The sequence below is a fragment of the Rhinoraja longicauda genome, chromosome 2 (genome assembly GCF_053455715.1).
Source record: "Rhinoraja longicauda isolate Sanriku21f chromosome 2, sRhiLon1.1, whole genome shotgun sequence".
Taxonomy (NCBI): Eukaryota; Metazoa; Chordata; class Chondrichthyes; order Rajiformes; family Arhynchobatidae; genus Rhinoraja; species Rhinoraja longicauda.
This window is the reverse complement of record NC_135954.1, coordinates 99,296,260-99,320,515: the sequence shown is the minus strand read 5'-3', so window position 1 is coordinate 99,320,515 and position 24,256 is coordinate 99,296,260. Positions and strand designations below refer to the sequence as shown.

Genomic DNA, 24,256 nt, shown 5'->3' with positions numbered 1-24,256 from the left:
ACGTTGCAATTGAGCAAAGGCAGGAAGTGAGGGTGTTCTCTGTCTCCAATCGTTGCTGGGCATCAGTTTATAGCTCGACTTTCTTCAGCACAGCCCATGCCACCAGTGGAGAGTGAAACAAAGTTTGACTGGCATGGTGGTGCAGGCAGATAAGACAGTGGTATTGAAGAGGCCTTCAGATAGGCACATGGAAGTGCAGGGAATAGAGGGATATGGATCATGTGCAGGCAGACGAGATCAGTTTAACCTGGCATCATGTTCAGCACAAACATTGTGGGCCGAAGGGTCGGTTCCTGTGCCGCACTGTTCCAAGTTTTATGTACTAAACATTTAACTTTCCAGGTTTATAAGAAAATAACTGCAGATGCTGGTACAAATCGATTTATTCACAAAATGCTGGAGTAACTCAGCAGGTCAGCCAGCATCTCGGGAGAGAAGGAATGGGTGACGTTTCGGGTCGAGACCCTTCTTCAGACCCGAAGAAGGGTCTCGACCCGAAACGTCACCCATTCCTTCTCTCCCGAGATGCTGCCTGACCTGCTGAGTTACTCCAGCATTTTGTGAATAAAATAACTTTCCAGGTTGATACATTGTCATCGGGAAGAGTAGAAAGTGAGAGAAAATAAATGACAAAGATGGGCATGGTGTAGAGCTAATGGTAAAAGGACAAGTGTGCAGAGAAAATGACATTGATAAGAAACAGAATGATTACCGACAAGCTGCTGCACAATGAAATGGCAGTGGTGATTATTGTCTTAACTATTAAACTCAACGATGCGTCTGGAAACCTGTAAAATGACGAGCTGAGGATGAAGTGCATTTCCTCATGCCTTTCTTAAGCTTAGTTTCTTTTCCATTAGTCAGCTGATAAATACCCCCCAAACCAGTAAATAGATTATGAAGTGAATTAAGTGACCCAGCGCAGTGTGCCTGTTCCATCTAAACGTTTTGTGGCAGTTCATCATTCCTTAGGTCTGGAGTTTCACCCAGCGGTCATTGTCACGTCATTTAGTTTACCTTAGGGATACAGCAGGGAAACAGTCCCTTCGGCTCACTGAGTCCATGCCCATCTGTTCACACTAGTTCTATGTCATCCCACTTCTCAGTCGGGGCAATTTACTAGAGGCCAATTAAGCTACAAACCTGCATGGCTTTGGAATATGGGAGGACTGGATAGACTAGGCTTGTACTCGCTGGAATTTAGAAGACTGAGAGGGGATCTTATTGAAACATATAAAATTCTTAAGGGGTTGGAGAGGCTAGATGCGGGAAGATTGTTCCCGACGTTGGGGGAGTCCAGAACCAGGGGTCACAGCTTAAGGATAAGGGGGAAGTCTTTTAGGACCGAGATGAGAAAACATTTCTTCACACAGAGTGGTGAGTCTGTGGAATTCTCTGCCACAGAAGGTAGTTGAGGCCAGTTCATTGGCTATATTTAAGAGGGAGTTAGATGTGGCCCTTGTGGATAAAAGGATCAGGGGGTATGGAGAGAAGGCAGGTACAGGTTACTGAGCTGGATAATCAGCCATGATCATATTGAATGGCGGTGCAGGCTCGAAGGGCCGAATGGCCTACTCCTGCACCTATTTTCTATGTTTCTATGAAACCCAAAGAAAACCTTCGTGGACACAGAGAGGACGTGCAAACTCCACAAGGACAGCACCTGAGGTCAGGATCACACCCAGGTGCCTGGCACTGTGAGACGACAGCTCTGACAGCGGTACCACTGTGTCGCCAATTATTAAAATGAGTGGAAGCAACCGAAGAGTGACATAGTCAGAGAGTGATCCCCACAGAAGATTGCACCTAGTCAGCCTTGAGTACTTCTGTTCAGTTGAAGCACAGCTATGCCTCAACACTGGAACTTATCCATTGTGCGACCCACTCCATGCAAAGGTCTGGCCATTATAATACAGCAAAAAAATCCAACTGACTGCAAGTGACATGACGGATGATGTAGAAATAAAAAGGCAGAATAAAAAAGGCAGCTGGCAATCTTAGTCTGAATTGCCAAACGGAAGGTATAGTGAAGGACGGCTGCAATGTTGGTACCGTAATAGGACATCGCTGCCTCTACATCAGGAACATACGCTTTTCAGAATTTTATTAGGTGTCACACTGATGTTTCCACTGTACTGTTGTTTTAGCCAAAACTAATTCTAGTGTTTGGAATCATCTCCTGCTTTCGTGAGTCGGCTACATGTCATCCACTGTTCTGACGGTGGACCCCGTTGTCCAATGGAGCAATCGCACAATAGGAGCAAACAGGGACAGTGTGGAGTAACAGTGGCCGCCAGTTTGGCGAATGGTGAAGTTGGCTTAATACCATCGTTACAAATAACGAGAGGCATTTATAATGACGATAGCTAGTCGCACGAGGAAAGGCAGCATTCCAAAAACAATGAGGCGCAGGAAAGTGAGGCATGGTTGTGCAGCGGTAGAGTGGCTGCCTAACAGCGCCAGAGACCCGGGTTCAATCCTGACCACAGGCGCTGTCTGTACGGAGTTTGCACATTCTCCATGTGACCGCGTGGGCTTTCTCCGGGTGCTCCGGTTTCCTCCCACACTCCAAAGACGTGCAGGTTTGTAGGTTCATTGGCTTCTGTAAATTGTCCCTAGAGTTTAGGATAGGAATAGCGTACAGGTCGGCGTAGACTCGGTGGGCCGAAGGGCCTGTGCCCACGCTGTATCAGTTAACTAATCTAAAAGAGATAAAGCACAAAGCTACTGCTAGAGGGAATTGAGCGAGGGGTTTAAACTCCTCGAAAAACATGACTGAGGATATCTTCAACTTTTGGCTTGGAACATAGAACATGGAACAGTACAGCACAGGGAAAGGCCCTTCGGCCCACAATGTTTGTGCCAAACACGATGCCAAATTATACCGATCTCATCCGTCTGTTCATGATCCATAGCCCTCTATTCTCTACATCTCCGTGTGCCTGTCTCATAGCCTCTTAAATGCCACTTTGGTATCTGCCTCCAACACCATCCTGGCAATGTGTTCCAGGCTGCCACTGCTCTGTGCAAAAAACTTGCCCCGCACCTCTACACAAAACTGTCACTCTCTTACCTTTTAGCTCCACCCTCTAGTGTTGGACATTTCCACCCTGAGAAAATGGTTGTAACTGTCTACCCTATCTGTGCCTATCCAAATTTTATACACTTCTATCAAGTCTCCGCTCAACCTCCAAGTTTAAGTCTATCCAACTCGAAACAGTCCAAGTCTATCCAACCTCTCCCTGTAGCTGAAACTCTTTAATCCCGGCTTAATTCAATACGAACTGAAGTCGTAACTAGTGCTTTACAACTGGAGTCGGTGGAGAGGAGGTGGGATGGGGATGGTAATTCTTACCTTAACCGGAGCCAGAATCCAACAGAGGGAATACCCATCACATTGAAGGTAGAAAGAAAACTCAGATGAAAGGGTGAAACAAAATCAATTTCCGACGGATAGTGCGTCAGGTCCAAGAAACTGTACAGTTTTGATACATTAGCACTTCCATAACCTAACGTAAAATTAATTATAGCTTGGCTCAAAACCTGAAGCATGTAATGAACGCGGGCGGGTGTTCAGACATTCCCTTCCTCTGACTCGTTGAACACAGTGTATAGGGAGAAACAAGAAGTGTCACGGAAAGCTGTACGAATATTTGCAACTGGTTTATTCAACTCTATAAGTACAAGGTGTGCATGTATCATATGTTCACTTCACTGTTTTCCCCTTTTCTACAGGACAGTATTGTTGTCATGTTCCCAGATTTTCTGAGTCTCTTTGATCCTCTCAAAGGAATTGGCTTAATGTCCACAACTTGTCTCAAACAAAGTGTGATTTCTTTGCTCAATTTATTTTGGCATAGTTTAGTTTTGTTTATGCTTTAGTTTGTAGTATAGTTTAGCTTAGTTTAGTTTAGTTTAGTTTAGTTTCATTTCGTTTAGTTTAGGGGTACAACATAGAAACAGGCCCCTCAGCCCACCAAGTCCACACCAACCATCAATCACCCATTCACACGAGTGTAAGAAAATAACTGCAGATGCTGGTACAAATCGAAGATTCACAAAATGCTGGAGTAACTCAGCAGGTCAGGCAGCATCTCAGGAGAGAAGGAATGGGTGACGTTTCGGGTCGAGACCCTTCCTCAGACTGATCAGCTTCTTGATGCGTACAATGAGCAAATATGTCCTGTTTCTGGAAGGTACAATATGTTGCCTTTTCTGAAATTGGCATGTATGTGGTGGATGAGTTCCATAGGATCTCATGCCAGAAGCACTGGTCTCACTGCAGTGGCTTCAGCCCTGCTCTGGGGCTCCTGCCTGCAAGACCTGTCCATGAATAAAAACCGCAAATGGGTTTGTAGTTTGCATTTTGGGGCAAAAATGTTTTAACATTATGCAATGCCACCTCCACAGATGTTGTGCTTTTTTCCATGCATCATCAAATGTTACATCCCGTGTGTCTATTATCATGAATTGAATTCATTGACTGGTTAAACCACAACTATCATGAAGTGGGCAGTTGAAAAATGCACCAAAATATGTTTTTTTCAAACCGCCCACGACATGATATTTGTGGTTAATTGGGATGGTTCAACTCGAGATGCAGGGGGGGGGGGGGGGGTGGGGGGGGGTGGGAGCCAGAGTAGTAGGTCGGAATATGGAAGGTGCGATGGGAAGGTAAAGGCTAGGACATGTAAGTCTCAAAAGAAGGACAGCCAGGGAGAGGTGAAGGAATATAGTGGAGCTGTGTTTATTTGAATGCAAAGAATATTGTGGGGAAAACAGGAGATAGGCACAACAAGCTGGAGTAACTCAACAGGACAGACGGCATCTCTGGAGAGAAGGAATGGGTGACCTTTGCGGCTCGAGACCCTTCTTCATTCCTTCTCTCCGAGATGCTGCCTGTCCCGCTGAGTTACTCCAGCATTTTGTGTCTATCTTCGGATTAAACCGGCATCTGCAGTTCCTTCCTACACATTTTGTGGGGAAAGCAGATGTACATAAAGCCCGGATCGATGCTGTGAGGCAATGGCTCTACTGACTGTACCACTGTGTTGCTCTTACATGTAATTGCTTGCGCTCGGAATTATTGGATTGAGTGACTCTTTTTCATCCAGCAGAGACTCAATGGGCTGAATGTTGTACCGCAGTGTTGTAAAGTTTTGAAGCATTCTTTCGCAAAATGCATGTTCTCCTTTGAATTTAGCTGCTGGGATACCAATAACCACAGCATTCCATGGTGGACAATCAGAGGACCCATCCTGGTATCTATCATAGTAAGTCGAAGAATCTCTTCAATCATTCATTTCTTGAGCTGACTCCATCCACAACAGTATGTGCTACTGATGGTTTCAAGGGTAGGGCGGCACGATGGCGCGGCGGTAGAGTTGCTGCCTTGCAGCGCCGGAGACCTGGGTTCGATCCTGACTATGGGTGCTGTCTGTTTGGAGTTTGTACGTTCTCCCCGTGACGCATGTGGGTTTTCTCCAGCATCTCCGGTTTCCTCCCACACTCCAAAGACGTACAGGTTTGTAGGCTAGTTGGCTTGGTAGAATTGTAAATTGTCCGCAGTGTTGTTGGTGTGCGAGGATCGCTGGTCGGCGCGGACTCGGTGGGCCGAAGGGCCTGTTTCCGGGCTGTATCTCTTAACTAAACAAAACCAGACAGCTCAGCATGATTGTTGCCTTTATGTCAATGTATTTAGAGGAACAGAGCTAAGATATGGGGTGAAATATTAATCAAAACTTAACAACACTGTGTTCTCACCAAGTCAAGTCAAGTTTATTTGTCACATACACATACACGATGTGCAGTGAAATGAAATGGCAATGCCTGCGGATTGTGCACAAAAAAGAATTACAGTTACAGCATATAAATAAAGTTAATAAGTTACTATAGTGTAGACAAAATTTAGTCTCTGGAATTATACATCTCGGGTATGTGACACCTTCGGTGGCTGGGAACTGGTGCTGAGTTTGCATTACTGTCAGCTTGCACAGGAGTGGGAGAAAGCTCAGAGTAAGCACTCAAACCATTGGCCCCAAACACCTTACGTACTGAAATGCTTTCAATGCCACTGCCCCACGAGCTCTGGAACCACCTAATTCCACAGACTATTCCATCAACACCGTTAATCAGCTGCTTATAATTTATGTGGGAAGGAACTGCAGATGCTGGTTTAAACTGAAGATGGACACAAAAAGCTGGAGTAACTCAACGGGACAGGCAGCATCCCTGGAGAGATGGGTGATGTTTCGGGTCGAGACCCTTTTTCAGATTAGCAGAACTGTCTGATGAAGGGCCTTGACCCGAAACGTCACCCATTCCTTCTCTCCAGAGAGGCTGCCTGTCCCACAGAGTTACTCCAGCATTTTGTGCTTTTCATTTATTATGCAGCTGCCCCAGTTTATTTTCAAAAGGAGCAACCATTTCATAGATCGCTTCTAATGACAATCTGTTTTACATATCCAAAACGATGTTGAAGTCCAGTAAGGTGTTGCCCTTTGGGATGCAGAATGTAAGGAGACTGTATACAGGGAATGGCAAGATCCTTAACAACATTGATTTACAAAGGGATCTTAAGGTCCCAAGTCCATCGCTTCCTAACAGGGGTAACACAAGGAGATACAGTGGTGAAGAAGGCATTGCGAGACAAGTTGTTTACAGAGTGGTGGGTGCCAGGAACGCACTGCCAGGGATGGTGGTGGAGGAAGATACGATAATGGCGTTTAAGAGGCTTTTGGAAAGGCACATGGATATGCAGGGAATGGAGTGATATGGATCACGTGCAGTCAGAGGAGGTTGGTTTAGCTAGGCATCTTATCCTGCAGGGACAATGTGGGCCGAAGGGCCTGTTCCTGTGCTGCACTGTTCTCTGTTCTGCGTACCTCCTCTGCAAATGCCTCCGAAGATCCAGCCTCCACTACCCTCTGAGGTTGAGAATTCCAGAAATCTACCACCTCCCGTGAGAAGACACCCGCGCCCAACAAGTTTTATTTCACGAGTAATTTAAACAATTAGTTTAGGTTTCCATCTCCAATTGTTTCTTGTAGGGCATAAAAAATAAATTGAAATTTGTCCTGGGAGTGCAAGCTGATTTTGTTCATAGGTGCCATGGAAAAATCCCTCTGCTGACCAAGTCCTCTTCACTGCTGAGTATTTTCCCCAACTCCCAACACCAAAACATGGGGTTAAGGGGAAACGTCCTTGAGCTGCCTTGCAGAAGGATGGAAGCTTTCTGTTTGTGTGCTGCCTTATCATGTTCCTTAAAAATATGCCTCTAATCCCACAAGTTAACTTGATGTTCAGGGTCTCTTATCCAAGCCAATGCATACATGGCCTGTTGCAATTTATCTCAAGTTGACAGTGATTTGGCAGGGCTGGCTGGCTGGCGGAAGAATTTTGGCTTGGGTACCTTGGGAAATTTGAGAACTCCGACAATTACTCTCCTTTAAATGTTAATGACTACTTGACTTGGAAAATAGAGATAGATGCAAAATGCTGGAGTAACACAACGGATCAGGCAGCATCTTTGGAGAGAAGGAATGGGTGATGTTTCGGGTCGAGACCCTTCTTCAGACTGATGTCAGGGGAGTGGGAGGTACATAGATAAGGAAGTGTATAGATAAGGAAGTGTAAGGTGTGAAAACAGGACAGAGGGAATGTAGATCAAGGGAAATGTAGAATTGTTAGTTGGGAGAAGATAACAACAAAGCAAACAGAGATAAAATGTAGTTGGAGACAGTAAGACTGGTGGGAGAACTGAGAAGAGGGAGGGGATGGAGAGAGAGGGAAAGCAAGGGTTACTTGAAGTTAGAGAAGTCAATGTTCATACGGCTGGGGCGTAAGTTGCCCAAGCGAAATACGAGGTGCTGTTCCTCCAATTTGCGCCAGGCCTCACTCCGACAATGGAGGAGGCCCAGGACAGAAAGGTCAGCGTTGGAATGGGAATGGGGAGCTAAATAGAGAGTTGCCTGTGGTGAAAATTTAGTCATTTACATGCTGAATGTATAATTTACTAACATTGAGATTTGATTTCATTGAAGTCAATTAGATTGAATTTCAGAAGCAGGGTCCACTATACTTGCGTTGTAACATCATATACTGTACACATTCAACAGAGCAGAACATTTATCCTGGAGTCACAGTTTAATGAGGAAAGGCTTCATCCACCATTATTGTATCAGAATACCCTGAAGCTCCATGCCGTTAATGAAGTTTTTCTAAAGTGCTCCTAAAGTGTACCCAATGTTAGTTTAGTTTAGTGATAGTGCAGAAACAGGCTGTTCAGCCCACCGACCAGCGATCCCCACACATTAACACTATCCTACTAGGGACAATTTACATTTATAGCAAGCCAATTAACCTACAAACTTATACGTCTTTGGAGTGTACCTTCAGAGAAAAACCACGCAATCACGGGTAGAATGTACAAACTCCGTACAGACAGCACCCATAGTCAGGATCGAACCCGGGTCTCTGACGCTGTAAGCGCTGTAAGGCAACAACTCTACCGCTGTGCCACCGTGCTGCCTGGTTTATACCATATTATACTATATACCATTTCTAGTCATGCAGGTTGAGAAATTAATGTCGAGCAAGACACCAACAGCACACTACTGTTGTTCTTCAAGAGGTGCCATATGATCCAGACTGAAAACTTCCGGTTCTGAAATTTTATTCATGGAATTTAGACACTAATACAATGCATTGTTGCAAAGGTATCTCACATTTCAAGCATACCAATCCTTTGAATTTTTTTGTGAAAGTCATTTGGACAGGTTCATGCATAGGAATGAGAGGAATAGATCAGGTAAATGTCCTTTGCCCAGAATAGGAGAATTGAGAATCAGAGGACACGGGTTTAAGGTGAGGCGGGAAAGATTCAACGGGAACCATTTTCACGCAAAGGGTGTTGGGTGTATGCAACATGCTGCTGGAGGAGGTGGTTGAGGCAAATACTATCAGTGTTTAAGAAACAGTTCGACAGGGACATGGATTGGGTAGGTTTAGAGGGATATGGGCCAAAAGAAGGCAGGTGGGATTAGCTTATTGATTGTTGATTGGCGTCGGCAAGTTGGGCCGAAGAGCTTGTTTCCACGCTGTGCGACTCTATGACTCTATGAATGGTTTAGAGGGATTTGGGCCAAATGCAGTCAAATGGCACTAATGCAGGAAGGAATCTTGGTCAGCTTGGGCTGAAGGGCCTGTTTCTGTGCTGTATAATTCTACGGGTCTATGACTCAGGAATGAAAGTTGTGCCAGCGAACCATTACCCAAATGAATTGAAATTTGTAATATGAATTAAAGTGCAGCGTATGCCATTTTAGGGTGTCCCAGTTTTGCTCCGACTATCAGTTCTTGTAAGTGCTTCACTGAACTGTCAGCTTGTCCACTACTAGTGAAACATGCTAGCTAACCTATTCTTGGACACTCTTCAATGGGTCATTGGCTTTGATTTCGAGAGACGTATTTTGGACAAATGTCTCTTTTGACCTAGTTCCAGGGCTTTATTTTTGCCTTTGAAGCAACCATTTAGTATACATTATTTTATTTTGGTGACATCAAGTTGTCCTAAAAATAATTGCATATCAAAGATATGCTATCGCGCTAATCCTGCACTTGTCATAGATTGGGATCTGGATGCTGTCGCTGAGAGAGCAGTCCATAAAAGGCATGAATGTCTAATGTACAAGCAGCACACACTTTAGACTTTAGACTTTAGAGATACTGCACAGAAACAGGCCCTTCAGTCCTCCGAGTTCACGCCGACCAACAATCACCCTGCACACTAACACTATCCTCTACACACTGGGGCCTATTTACAATCTTACAGATGCCAATTAGCCTACAAACCTATACGTCTTTCGAGTGTGGGAGGAAACCAGAGCACCCAGAGAAAACCCATGCTGTCCCAGGGAGAACGTACAAACCCCGTACAGACAGTACCCGTAGTCAGGAGCGAACCCAGGTCTCTGGCGCTGTAAGGCGGCAACTCTGTGGCTGCGCCACTGTGCCACAGAACTAATTTTCGGGCCGGAAACTGGTTCTCAGCTGTTTGTGTTAAATGCATGATACTGCAACCTATGCATGCAAAACTCCGTTTCTGAATTTCACTTCCGCCGATTTCGATGGCCCTGAACTTCAGAAGAGGAGCTAAATGTTGCTGTAGCTATGGGTAGAAGACATCCAACCAAGATTAATTTATTTAAAATAATTCAACCCTGAAGGGTACAAGATGGCACCTACAACGTGACAACTTTGGTGTCCAACTAAGATAGTGTGGTCTACTATCTTATGCTCTTTCACTTAGTATGATTGTGCCTAATGTATAGCAGGTTTGCCACTGAACTCTATGCAAAAAAAATAATTTCACTGTACCTGGTACCTGTGATAATAAAATACCATTGAACCTTTGAACCATCACCTTTAGCCCTTGCAGAAAAGATGCAGTCCATTGTTCCTGTGCTTCTTCATTGAACACTCTTATCAGTTAAACCCAACCCCTACACTATTCCCAATAGCTCTGCAAAATGGCCCTTTTCTCATTGAATTCCAGCTCCTTCTGACTGTTGAATCTGGTTCCACCACCTTTTCAGGTGCTGCGTTCAAGGTCAGAACAATTCACCATGTTAAAAAATACTTCTGAAATTTTTTGTCAATTAATTCCAGACTGTAGACCCTGGTTACTCAGCCCTGCTATCAGTGCAATAGAAAATACGAGTGGCGTCAATCCCAACCGTTTATCTCGATAGACCAGCCCTCTGGTGCAGGATGGTGCACTCAATGCTCTTTACGTTAAGAAAGAAATTAGGGTACTGGTTACAGCAGTAAGGGGAGAGAGAAGGACAGACTGAGCAAGTCAACCATCTTAGGAGAGAGAAACAGTTTGACTCATCAAAATGAAGCACTAACTTTGTTTTACTTTGTAACTTTGTCTAACTTTTGTCTTCTCTGTATTAACTGTATTAACTTTATTTGTATGCTGTAACTGTAATTCTTTTTTGTGCACAATCCGCAGGCATTGCCACTTTCATTTCACTGCACATCGCGTATGTGCATGTGACAAATAAACTTGACTTGACTTGACTTGGTGAGGGGGGGAAAGTTTAATGGAGATCTGCAGGGCACGTTTTTTACACAGAAGGTGGTATGGGCCTGGAACGCGTTGCCAGGGTTGGTGGTGGAGGCAGATCTGATGGTGACATTTAGGAGGTCTTTAGATAGGCACAGGGAATAGAGGGATATGGATCATGTGTGTACAGGCCGATGAGATTGGTCTAACTTGGCACCATGTTCAGCACAAACATTGAGTTTGAATTTAGCTCATTGTCGCATGTTCCGAGATACAGTGAAATGGCTATGTTGCGTGCTAACCAGTCGGCGGAAAGACAACATATGATTACATTCGAGCCATCCACAGTGTACAAATACATAATAAAGGGAATAACGCGAATAACATTTAGTGCAAGATAAAGTCCAGTAAAGTATGATCAAAGATAGTCCGAGGGTCTCTACTGAGGTACATAGTAGCTCAGGACTGCTCGCTGGCTGGACGCAGGATGGTAACAGCTGGGAAGAAACTATCCCTGGCTCTGGACATGTGCATTTCCAAACATCTATACCTCTTGGGAGAAGAGGCCCAAAAGGCCCGTTGCTGTGCTGTACCGTTCTGTCCAATGAGCGATGTACTCTCTCCACCTATTGTATTGCAAGCATTTCTCTGTGTTCGTTTCACATTTCCAGCATCTACCTGTTTCACTTTTGTAAGAGGTTTTGAAACACGAGCCACTGTCACGATGGGACGATATTGGAACTAGTTTTGAATGTGAGGAATAGTTAGTCACGTGCTGGGAAACAGCTAGAGTGCTTTGGAAAACATGCGTTTTTGTCACGGAAAGAGCGGCTGATGATCACTGAGCAATAACATTGCAATTTTGAAGCACAAATTAGTTCAACGTATGCTAACGCTGAAACGTAACAATGTGAGGGAAGTTTGTTGCATGATTTAAATATTGTAAAATATTGAATAACATGTTTGAAATTTAAAGTTAAGCAAAACATGAAAAGTATCTTTCCATTATTTTGAGTGAATGTAGCTCACGTGCAAATTCTTATTTAATCCACAGCTGAACTTCATCCTGTTTATTAGTATTGTGCGAATACTGATACAGAAGCTAAGGTTACCGGATGATAGTGGCAAGGACCACTCACAGTTCAAGTAAGGAAGTTATTTGTTCCTTCATGCAATGCACATTGTTAAAAAAATTGGGATGCACACATTGGATTTGTATGCTTGGGTCTTGAGTTTATCTGAAGTTTAGTTTATTGTCATGTGTACAGTGAAAAACATTTGTTGCGTGCATTATTTTCCTGCCCCACAGATATCCCTTCATTACTCCTGGATTTATGTTAAATTGGGTCTTGTTTAAAGGTGGTCATATGTGGAGAGTAGGAAGCTCTCCAACATTATTTAAGGAACTTGAGGTGTTCCCCACAAGCACCTGCAAAAACAGTTCACTCTGTTGTCTTTCCTCTCCAGGCGAGATTCCCAAAATGCTCGCAAACCATCTTTAATTCAAACTCCCAAACCCCACAACAACCTCTCTGAGCATCCACCAGACTGGCTAACTTCGAAGAATACAAGGCAAAGTCTGGGCTTGTATACACTGGAAATTAGAAGGATGAGAGGGGATCGTATTGAAACTTATAAGATTATTAAGGGATTGGACATGCTAGAGGCAGGAAACATGTTCCCAATGTTGGGGGAGTCCAGAACAAGGGGCCACAGTTTAAGAATAAGGGGTAGGCCATTTAGAACGGAGATGAGGAAGAACTTTTTCAGTCAGAGAGTGGTGAAGGTGTGGAATTCTCTGCCTCAGAAGGCAGTGGAGGCCAGTTCGTTGGATGCTTTCAAGAGAGAGCTGGATAGAGCTCTTAAGGATAGCGGAGTGAGGGGGTATGGGGAGAAGGCAGGAACGGGGTACTGATTGAGAGTGATCAGCCATGATCGCATTGAATGGCGGTGCTGGCTCGAAGGGCTGAATGGCCTACTCCTGCACCTATTGTCTATTGTCTATTGTCTATTGCCATTTACAATGGAGATGAGGAAAAACTCACCCAGAGAGTTGTGAATCTGTGAAATTCTCTGCCTCAGAAGGCAGTGGAGGCCGATTCTCTGAATGCTTTCAACATAGAGTTCGATAGAGCTCTTAAAGATAGTGGAGTCAAGGGATATGGGGAGAAGGCAGGCCATTGATTGTGGATGATAGCCATGATCACAGTGAATGGCAGTGCAGGCTCGAAGGGCCGAATGGCCTACTCCTGCACCTATTGTCTATTGTTTATTGTCTATTGTTTAGTTCAGTCACCGAGATACAGTGAAAAGCCTTTGTTACATGCTAGCCAGTCAACAGAAAGACATGGCATGATTACAATCATCCACATTGTACCGAAACATGAGAAAAGGAATAGCGTTTAGTGCAAGATAAAGTCTAGTAAAGTCCAATTCAAGATAGTCCGAGGGTCTACAATGAAGTCCAAGGGTCTCCAATAAAGTCCAAGGGTCACCTATCCATGTTCTCCAGTGATGCTGCCTGACCTGCTGAGTTACTCGGGCAATTTGTGTCCTTTTGTGTAAAGCAGTACCTGCAGTTCCTTGCTTCTACAATACAAGGCCCTTGATGGGAACAGACAGCTCATTCACTGTGCTTAAACTTTACTCTCTCCGCACCTGCTGCATTGTTCTATCAGCTGGATGTCTGCATTCCCGTTACAGCATTTAATGGTAACCAACTAGTAGGCCTGAAATTTTGTGCTGTGAATTGGCTCTCTCATTGAGTGATTCCTCCATTAAAATGTGCCCTTGCTGCCAAATTTATATTTGCCAAGTCCGTGATTGTCTTCCTTCTTCCCAATCTACTAGGAGACTTGCCAAATCCACATTGCTCCTGATCCCATTACTGGGAGTCCATTACGTCGTGTTTCTCATTTTCCCAGATAATTTCTCTAAGAAGTATCGGATCATATTTGAATTATGTTTCGGATCTTTTCAGGTAAAAATCAATTCCCCTTCCACCATTTAAATTCTTACGTCGACAGAATTTTATTCATACGTTTTTTTAAAAACTTTGATTTGTTCCTTTTGCAGGGATTTATAGCTGCCGTTCTGTACTGCTTTTTAAATAGTGAGGTGAGTTATTCTGATGACTTTCGATGTTTCCACCGTGAACTTTGTTTGGAATTATTTTGAGGAAACCGAAGCACCCGAAGAAAACCCACGCAGTCCCAGGAAGAACGTGCAAACTCCGCACGGACAGCACCCGTAGTCAGGATCAGACCCACGTTTCTGGCGCTGTAAGGCAGCAACTCTACCGCTGCATCACTGTGCTGTCCAGTTTCTACTAAACCAACGAAGGATTGTTAAAATTGGAGAATGTAATTGCCAGGGCAATGTTCAGAAAGAGGATAAGGATCATAGCAGGGCTGAATACAAATTTTATTGAGCTTATTCGTACGGATTTCAGGCTACGAGGAGAAGGCAGGAGAATGGGATTGGGAGGGAAAGATAGATCAGATGAAATTTGTAGGAAGGAACTGAAGACGCTGGCTTAAACCGAAGATAGGCACAAAATGCTGGAGTAACTCAGCGAGACAGGCAGCATCTCTGGAGAGAAGGAATGGGAGAGGTTTCGGGTCGAGACCCTTCAGATAGATCAGCCATGATTCAATGGCGGAGAAGACTTGATGGGCCGAATGGCCTAATTCTGCTCCTATCACAGGATAGGAGCCATGAAAGTAGGTTAATCATGTTGCATCCTTTGACACTCTCTTTTCTTCAACTGTAGGTTCAGGTTGAACTGAAAAAGAAATGGCGGAGCTTGGCGCCAGGTTGTCGACTAAATTCCAACTACAGTGGGCACAGAGGGTCGGTGTCTGGGAACGGCACAGTTCACAGGAATACCCGGGCACAGTCCTTACTGCAGACAGAAACGTCTCTGCTTTGAGCGGCTGCAGGCAAGCCGGCCTGCCTGGCCTGTGTTGGAGAAACCCACTGGAACCTCCGCCGCATTGCTGTTTCCTGGAGCTTCAGCGTTCGCCTTATCAAGTGTGCATGTTGTTTAAAAAGAAACATTACAGCTACCCAAGTCGGCCTCAGATGTAATGCCATTTAAGGTCATGTTGGAAATTGTTTTTGTGTGTTTTGCTGTGTACGTAATCGGCTGCTTGAAGATTGCATTCGCAAAGCCCTGTGATGGACACTGACTTTGCCCCCTGGTAAATCCCTGTACAGCACCAGTTCCTCAAAGTGAAAGGATCCTGGCATGCGTGGTCCCAGAGGGGTGGATGTACAGCCACGTATAACTTTGAACGTGACTTTTTAATTGATCCCCGCCAATTGGAATCTTTGGATTTCTGCCACGGTCACATCCTCGGAATATTCGGTCGGCCGCTTGTGTTAAATATGTGGGATATTTTTTCAAACATTCCAGGATTTCAAGCTTGATAAGTTGTGTCTGATGGTACAGTGATGTGAGTCTCAAGTGTATTTTGAGCAATAAAATTGTGAACAAATATGTCGTAGTGAGAAAATATTACTGACTTCAGTGGGAATTTAGTACCGGGTAAAGCACACGAATCTGAAAATTATTGTCGCCGATGTCTGATGGGTTAAGGTGACATATCCCTCTCTCGATTACTTTTGTAGAAACATGGAAAGATTTAGTTTAGTTTAAAGATACAGCATGACCATTGATCACTCATATAAGCTGACCATTGATCACTCATTCATCATAGTTCTATGTTAACCTACTTTCCCACTCCCAACTATCTTTAACCAGACTATCTTTGATCGGGCTTTACTGGACTATATCTTGCTAAATATCAATCCCTTTATCACGTATACTGTGAACGGCTCAATTGTAATCATGTATGATCTTTCCACTGACTGGTCAGCACGCAACAAAAGCTTTTCACTGTACCTCGTTACATATGACAGTAAACAAAACTATCTTACCAACAAGACCCTCAGGGCAATTTAGAGAGGCCAATTTACAGGCATGACTTTGGGATGCGGGAGGAAACCAATGAACCCTGGGAAAACTCAGATGGTCGCAGGGAGAATATGCAAACTTTGCACAGACAGCCCCCAAGGTCAGGACCCGGATCTCTGGTACTGTAAGGCAGCAGCTCCACCAGCTGCACCACTATGCCACCCATTTTTTTATAAGTAAAGCTACAGAACAAAAGAAGGTCCATCCAACCACTGGCACCTGTGGTGGTTCATTGACGATGCTACACAATTCATCCATACTCTCTATTTATCAAACGGCCTCTACATACATCCCCTTCAAGTGAAGTATTATTATTTCGACACACTTTTGGGGAGCAATTTTCCGGACATAACATTTAAATCTGTGCAAAGAAGTCGTAGATTTCCCTGAAATTTGTGATCCAGATAGACAGGGTGATGAAGAAGGCATGCGTGCCTTCATCACTCAGGATGTTCTCAAGACAGGGCAGTCTAAAACTAGGAGGCACAGGATCAAAGTGAGAGGCGCAAGATTTCAGGGGAACTTGTGCAGCAGCTTGTTCTCTCAGAGGATGGTAGGTATAAGAAATGAGCTGCCAAAGGAAGCTGTCGGAGCAATTACAATTACAATGCTTAAAGGATATTTGCATAGCGACACATTCAGTTGTGCTGCTGCAAGTAAGAATTTCATTGTGCTATCTGGAGCATATGACAATAAAAGACTTGGATAGAAAGGTTTTGGAGGGATATGGCCCAAATGCAGGCAAATGTCACTAGCCCAGGCTGCAATTTTGGTCAGCATGGATGGATTGGGCCTACGTGCCTGTTTCCATGGTATATAGCTCTGACTTTGACTGCTAATTTCTTCTCCAGCTTTTTTAACATCCTTAATAATGCATGCCACTGGAAAAAAATATTCCATGTCAAGTCTACCAAAGTCTACCATGATCTTATGTGCGCAGCAGTAGAGTTGCTGCCTTACAGCGATAGAGACCCGGGAAGACGGAGAATGTCAGTGATCGGATGGAAAGCAGGAAGGGTGAAATGACAGGAGTGATGGTGACTCAGAGTTCCAGTGGGCCAGTTTGATCCTAACTTTGACAGCTGCCCACGTGGGATTTGTATGTTCTCCCTATGGTTGCCCAGGGTCCCTGGCACCCATATCCCACTCTGGCAGGTTAATTGGCTGCCGTAAATTGCCTCTGGTGTTATTGGATGGCAGGAGAATCAGGGAAGAGTTGATGAGCAATTGAATGAGTAAAGACGACAGGCAACGGTGGCTCAGTGGTAGGGTTGCTGCCTTACAGCGCCAGAGACCCGAGTTCAATCCTGACTACGGCTGCTGTCTGTATGGAGTTTGTACGTTCTCTTGTCTTGATGCAGCTCTATAAGACTTTGGTTAGGCCGCATTTGGAGTATTGCGTGCAGGTCTGGTCGACCCATTACAGGAAAGATGTAGAACCTTTGGAGAGGGTGCAGAGGAGGTTTACCAAAATGCTGCCTGGATTAGAAGCTTCAGCTACAGAGAGAAGTTGGATAGATTCGGTTTGTTTTCTCTGGAGCGTCAGAGGTTGAGGGCAGATTTGATACGTATATAAAATTGTGAGAGCCGTAGGCAGGGAAGAGAGTCAGACCCTTGTCCCAGGGTGGAACTGTCCAACACTAGAGGGCATAGCTATCAGGTTCAAGGGGGAAAGTTTAACGGACTGTTAAAGGATGTTAGGGGGCTGGTATACATTGCCAGGGATGGCGGTGGAAGCAAAGATGAAAGCAGTGTTCAAGAAGCTTTTAGATAAACATGGGTATGCAGTTAATGGAGGGATATGTATCACATGCAGGCAGATTAGATCAGTTCAGCTAGGCATCATGCTCAGCACAAACATTGTGGGCCGAAGGGCAGTTCTTGTGCTGTTCTATGTGATCTCAACGCAGCAGTTGTGGAGTTTAAATCCTGACTAATTATGTACTGAGTACCTGTGAACGTATAACATTTTGTTTCTGAAGCATAGTTACTGGCTTTAAGAGCTAAACGGTGATCTACTGAAGTGTTTTCTTTATATGATTATAAATCTAAAGTCTCTAAAAGAGTCTCTATAACTCATCTAAAATGGCTCCACCTGCTACTCCATTCCAAGGATTTCCCCGCAAGAAAGTGGAATTTAAAATGATAATCTTGTTTAAATTAGAAGTTCTTGAATCATTTCCAGACAGCCAATCCATTCCTAAAAAGGTGACAGAAATGTATCAAGATTTCCTGGAAATACATTTACTGAAAGTTTATTTAAATTTTGGGAACACTTCATTGAACTGCCAAGTGGAAAATATAATTTGAACAGATAAAACTGATTTGCACTAGGTTGGCAATACAATTCCTTTCAATTTGGAAGTTTTGTTCAGATTTAGGAACACAATGCTAGGGAGGACTTGGCAAAAGTAGATCGTGAACAGATATTTTCAGGTAAAACAACATCTAATACATGTATCCATGTAGGAGGCCTTTAAAAAGAGAGGCCTGACCCACATAGGCGTTTTTTTAGGCGACTGCCAGCGACTGTCATAGTTGTAGCAGGTCGCCGATAAACCAGCGACTGGACTTCCCCTACGACAATGTCTACGACAAGCTACAACAGCCTGACCATTTATTGTGCAAATCCTACCTTGGTTTGACTTGCATTATCTCACACTTGTCCAAAATACTTCCAAAAGATTTAAGGGGAAATTAATCATTACTGAAAACACTCATCTCCTTCTAAACCCACATGGAAATCACATCAGGCTGCAAAATGGCAGGTTGAATTTCCTGAATGAAAGCAGGAATTTTCTTTTCATGTTCACATTGGTAAAGTCAATTTTGATATTGCAATAAAGTGTGATGCAATTGCATTGCTAGTCCCATGTGTATTCCTTCGTATCCACTCCCACTGATGTTATTCCTTGAACATTCGCCAGTAAACCTGAACGCCAGTGTGCAACTCCTCCAGCCTTTCTTGGGAAGATGTGCTGGGTTAGCAGCTAACCCTTACATTTGTTTCACTTCTGCACCCGAAGGAGGGTCCTGACCCAGTGTTATCTGCCAATTCCCTCCAGAGATGTTGCCTGTCCCACTGAGTTCCTCCAGCACTTTATTTTTTAGACAATAGACAATAGGTGCAGGAGGAGGCCATTCAGCCCTTCGAGCCAGCACCGCCATTCAATGCGATCTTGGCTGATCACTCTCAATCAGTACCCCGTTCCTGCCTTCTCCACATACCCCCTGACTCCGCTATCCTTAAGAGCTCTATCTAGCTCTCTCTTGAATGCATTCAGAGAATTGGCCCCCACTGCCTTCAGAGGCAGAGAATTCCACAGATTCGCAACTCTCTGACTGAAAAAGTTTTTCGTCATCTCAGTTCTAAATGGCCTACCCCTTATTCTTAAACTGTGGCCCCTTGTTCTGGACTCCCCCAACATTGGGAACATGTTTCCTGTCCCTTAAGTGTCCAACCCCTTAATAATCTTATACGTTTCGATAAGATCCCCTCTCATCCTTCTAAATTCCAGTGTATACAATCCTAGTCGCTCCAGTCTTTCAACATATGACAGTCCCGCCATTCCGGGAATTAACCTAGGAAACCTACGCTGCACTCCCTCAATAGCAAGAATATCCTTCCTCAAATTTGGAGACCAAAACTGCACACAGTACTCCAGGTGCGGTCTCACTAGGGCCCTGTACAACTGCAGAAGGACCTCTTTGCTCCTATACTCAACTCCTCTTGTTATGAAGGCCAACATTCCATTGGCTTTCTTCACCGACTGCTGTACCTGCATGCTTCGTTTCAGTGACTGATGCACTAGGACACCCAGATCTCGTTGTACGTCCCCTTTTCCTAACTTGACACCATTCAGATAATACTCTGCCTTCCTATTCTTACCACCAAAGTGGAGTTTTTTGCTCAAGATTCCAATATCTGCAGGTCCTTGTGGCTCCACTGCTTGCCTGCCTTGGTGGTATCCCTTACACCATGGTCTCAACTAATTCACGTTTCAAACAAAAAGACTGACGACTAAGATGGACACAAAGTGCAGGAGTAACTCAACGCGTCAGGAGAAAATGGACAGTTGGCGTTTTGGGTCAGGATCCTTTTTCAGACCCGCAACCACTTGATTCTGTCTTATTCGCCCCTTGTCCAAACCCTTCCAACTTCGAAAACACCTCACATGCCCTTCAAATTTCAGTTTCTAAGCCCCCACTCGCTCAGTTTTAACCACGGACTCATTGGATGTTTACTTTCAATGGCTTTGACTGAGATACTGCTGCTTAGTCACTGGGAAACAAGGTGGAGAGGAGCATAATACTTTCTTGCATTTTGGAATTCTATTCAAAGAGGATGTTGCCAGTACTCGAGGCCCTGAACTATAGGGAGAGGATGAGGAAGGTTGGAGCACAGTGGGGGGGGGGGAGGGCGAAGTGTATGGAATCATGAGGGGAATAGATAGGATGAATGCACAGTCTTTATCCCAGAGTAGTGGAATCAAGGCCAAAATGGTAAAGGTTTAAGGAGAGAGTAGAAATATTTCAAAAGAATCTGAAAGACATTTTCCCCATGAGGGTGGTGAGTGGATGGGATGAGCAATTGAGGCTGGTACAATAACAGTGTTTAAAAGATATTTGGACAGGTATGTGGATAGGAAAGGTTTAGAGGGATGCAGGCTAAACATGTCGAAAGCAGGCGAGAGGCAGTGACAATTCCTCCCTTAGACTGGAGCTTAACTCACTGGGATCCACTTTCAATCTTGGCTGATCTATCTTTCCCTCTCAACCCCATTCTCCTGCTTTCTCCCCATAACCCCGAACATCTGCTTCACAAGGTCATGATGCTATTAGTGGGAGGTTGAGAGCAATTGGCTCCAACCTACCACTGAAACATTGCCATCAAGCTGTGATCAGCAGGAGGCAGTTATGGTGTTTAACCTGCTACTGTTCCCTGTTTCTATTAATGGCCAGGATAGTGATGTTTGCACTACAGCATGTTAAAATGTTTCACAATGATATTAATATTGTGCAAGCATGGAGAGCATGGATATATATAAATGCAAAAGGACTTGCATTAGACCGAGCAATGACAAGTTAGATTTTCCAAGCTAAGTACATGGTAATGGAATTTGGTGCAGCCAACACTGAATAAAATTAATCACACAGAAAGCAGCTGAAAGGGAAAAGGATCCTGGGTTAGATTTTAGACTTTAGTCTTAAGACTTTAGAGATACAGGTCCTTTGGGCCAGCAAGTCCAGGTCGACCAGCGATCACCCTGTTCAGTAACACTGTCTATTAGGGACAATTTTACAACTTTACCAAAATGCTACAAACCTTTACGTCATAGATACATAAAATACATAGATAATAGGTGCAGGAGTAGGCCATTTAGCCCTTCGAGCCAGCACCACCATTCAATGGAATCTTGGTTGATCATCCACAATCAGTACTTCGTTCCTGCCTTCTCCCCATACCTTGGCGGCATGATGGCGCAGCGGTAGAGTTGCTGCCTTACAGTGAATGCAGCGCCGGAGACTCAGGTTCGATCCTGACTACGGGCACCGTCTGTACAGAGTTTGTACGTTCTCCCTGTGACCTGCGTGGGTTTTCTCCGAGATCCTCCCACACTCCAAAGACGTACAGGTTTGTAGATTAATTGACTGGGTAAATGTAAAAATTGTCCCTAGTGTGTGTAGGATAGTGTTAATGTGCGGGGATCGCTGGGCGGCGCGGACTCGGTGGGCCGAAGGGCCTGTTTCCGCGCTGTATCTCTAAATCTAAAATCTAAATCTAAACCTCTTGATTCCGCTAGCCATAAGAGCTCCATCTAACTCTCTTTTGAATGCATCCAGTGAATCGGCCTCCACTGCCTTCTGAGGCGGAGAATTCCACAAATTCACAACTCTCTGGGTGAAAAGGATTTTCCTCATCTCAGTTCTAAATGGCCTACCCCTTATTCTTAAACTGTGGCCCCTGGTTCTGGACTCCCCCAACACCGGGAACATGTTTCCTGCATCTTGCATATCCAATCCCTTAATAATTTAATATGTTTCCATAAGATCCCCTCTCATCCTTCTAAATTCCAGTGAATACAGTGAATAAGACCTTGTTTACTGAGCAGCCTGGCCTTTATGTGGAATATCCTGCAGTTTACATACACTCTGCCTGGAGCACGTTTTTTTGGTTTAGTCTAGTGATACAGTGGGGAAACAGGCCCTTCGACCCACCAAATCTGTGGTCCCCATACACTACCACTATCCTACACACAAGAGGCACTTATAGAGAATTATGAAGAAATAAAGAAAATTATGAGAGGCAAGGATAAGGTAGACTGTCAGAACCTTTTGTGCAGAGTGGAAATATCAAAGACTAGAGAGCATACCTTTAAGGTGAGAGGGGCAAAGTTTAAAGGAGATCAGCAAGGCAAGCTTTGTACAAGGAGTGGTTTATGACGGGAATGTGTTGCCGGTGGTGGAGGTGGAGGCAGATAAGATAGTGCCATTTAAGAGGTTTTTGGATGGGCACATGATATGCAGGGAATGGAAGGATATCAATCACGTGCAGACAGAGGAGGTAAGTTTAACATCATTTTCGGCATGTACATTGTGAGCCTGTTCCTGTTCCGTACTGTTCTATGTTCTACGTAGCCAATGTCTTTTGATTGAATCGCATTGCTTATTTTGTCTTCCTTTAGTGGAGAAAGTAGGAAGTAAGGCAGAAATGGAAAAAAAAATGCACTTTTTGGTCATGTTGGGGCATCCGTTAATAGCAAGCCCGGGTTAGGACTGTCATTCCGAAGGTACACTGATGGAGAATTATAGTATGAAGTTAATGGTTTAACAAGCATCATGTGCACAGTGGAAGACCATAGCTCCATCAGCCTGACCAGACTGAATAGTTTTTACACCATGAAAATTATTAAGTTTACTAATTCTACGTGTAAATTCCAGCAGAAGGTTTATGGTTCAAATTCCAGATTCCGCAAAGCAATGCAAAATATTTCCAATCTTGATGCAATATTTGTTGGCTAGTAATGCCCTTGTGCTCTGGAATGAGTATATGGTTACCAAAATTGGAAATTCCATCATAAATATCCCAGATCCTGGTGTGGATTGAGCAGTGATTGCTATCATTTTGTTTGTGCTTGACAGTCTTGAACAATTCTCCTGAAGACTGGGCCACAGAAAAGATGGTCTCACCTTCCCTTTGTGTTTCATTGACAACGTGAAACCTGTTTAGTTTAGTTTAGTTCAGTTTAGTTTAGTTTAGAGATGCGGCATTGAAACAGACCCTTCGGCCCACCGAGCCCGCTCCGACCAGCGATCCCCGCACACAAACACTATCCTACACACACTAGGGACAATTTACAATTTTACCAAGCCAATTAGCCTGCAAACCTGTACATCTTTGGAGTGTGGGAGGAAACCCACATGGTCACAGGGGGAATGTGCAACACTCTGTTCGCACAGCATCCGGTCAGGATCAAACCCAGGTCTCTGAAGCTGTAAGGCAGCAACTCTACCGGGTCCACACTGACCACTGATCGCCGCATACACTAGCACTATCCTACACACTTGGGAATATTTACAATGTTACCAAAGCCAATTAACTTACAAATCTGCACGTCTTTGGAGTGTGGGAGGAAACCAGAGCACCCGAGGAAAACCCACGCAGGTCACAGGGAGAAGGTGCAAACTCCATACAGATAGCACCCGCAGACAGGGTCGAACCCGGGTCTCTGGCGGTGTGGGCAGTAACACTATCGCTGTGCCACCGTGCCACCTTCTGAGCAGAAAGAGGGTTCATATCTCCAAACTGCTTCAGTGACGACATTACCTCCAGAGCACAAAGACATCTCTCAAAGTATTGACCTCCATTTCTAGCCACTACTTTATACAGTGTAAGAAAATAACTGTAGATGCTGGTACAAATCGAAGGTATTTATTCACAAAATGCTGGAGTAACTCAGCAGGTCAGGCAGCATCTCAGGAGAGAAGGAATGGGTGACGTTTCGGGTCAAGACCCTTCTTCAGACTGATTTCAGGTGGGCGGGACAAAGGAAGGATATAGGTGGAGACAAGCGAAGACTTTCAAGGATAATTATAAGATTCCATCTCCATCAGAGAACCATCTGCCAAACAATCTGGACAGACATTTAGCCTTAGGTTGGGGCAGAAATGCTGTTCATGTATTTAAAAGTCCGAACACATGACTT

General features: G+C 44.4%; 1 protein-coding gene across 1 annotated transcript in view; it reads left to right on the top strand.

Moving 5' to 3' along the window:
- Positions 1–15,462, top strand: part of vipr2 (vasoactive intestinal peptide receptor 2) — a 65,821-nt gene extending 50,359 nt beyond the window's left edge. The window contains exons 9-13 of the mRNA XM_078429468.1: positions 5,204–5,273; positions 12,126–12,217; positions 13,922–14,051; positions 14,147–14,188; positions 14,844–15,462. Of these exons, the coding sequence (XP_078285594.1) occupies positions 5,204–5,273; positions 12,126–12,217; positions 13,922–14,051; positions 14,147–14,188; positions 14,844–15,002 (493 nt within the window). The 3' untranslated portion in view covers positions 15,003–15,462. The remainder of the gene's footprint in view (positions 1–5,203; positions 5,274–12,125; positions 12,218–13,921; positions 14,052–14,146; positions 14,189–14,843) is intronic.
- Positions 15,463–24,256: the final 8,794 nt, after the last annotated feature.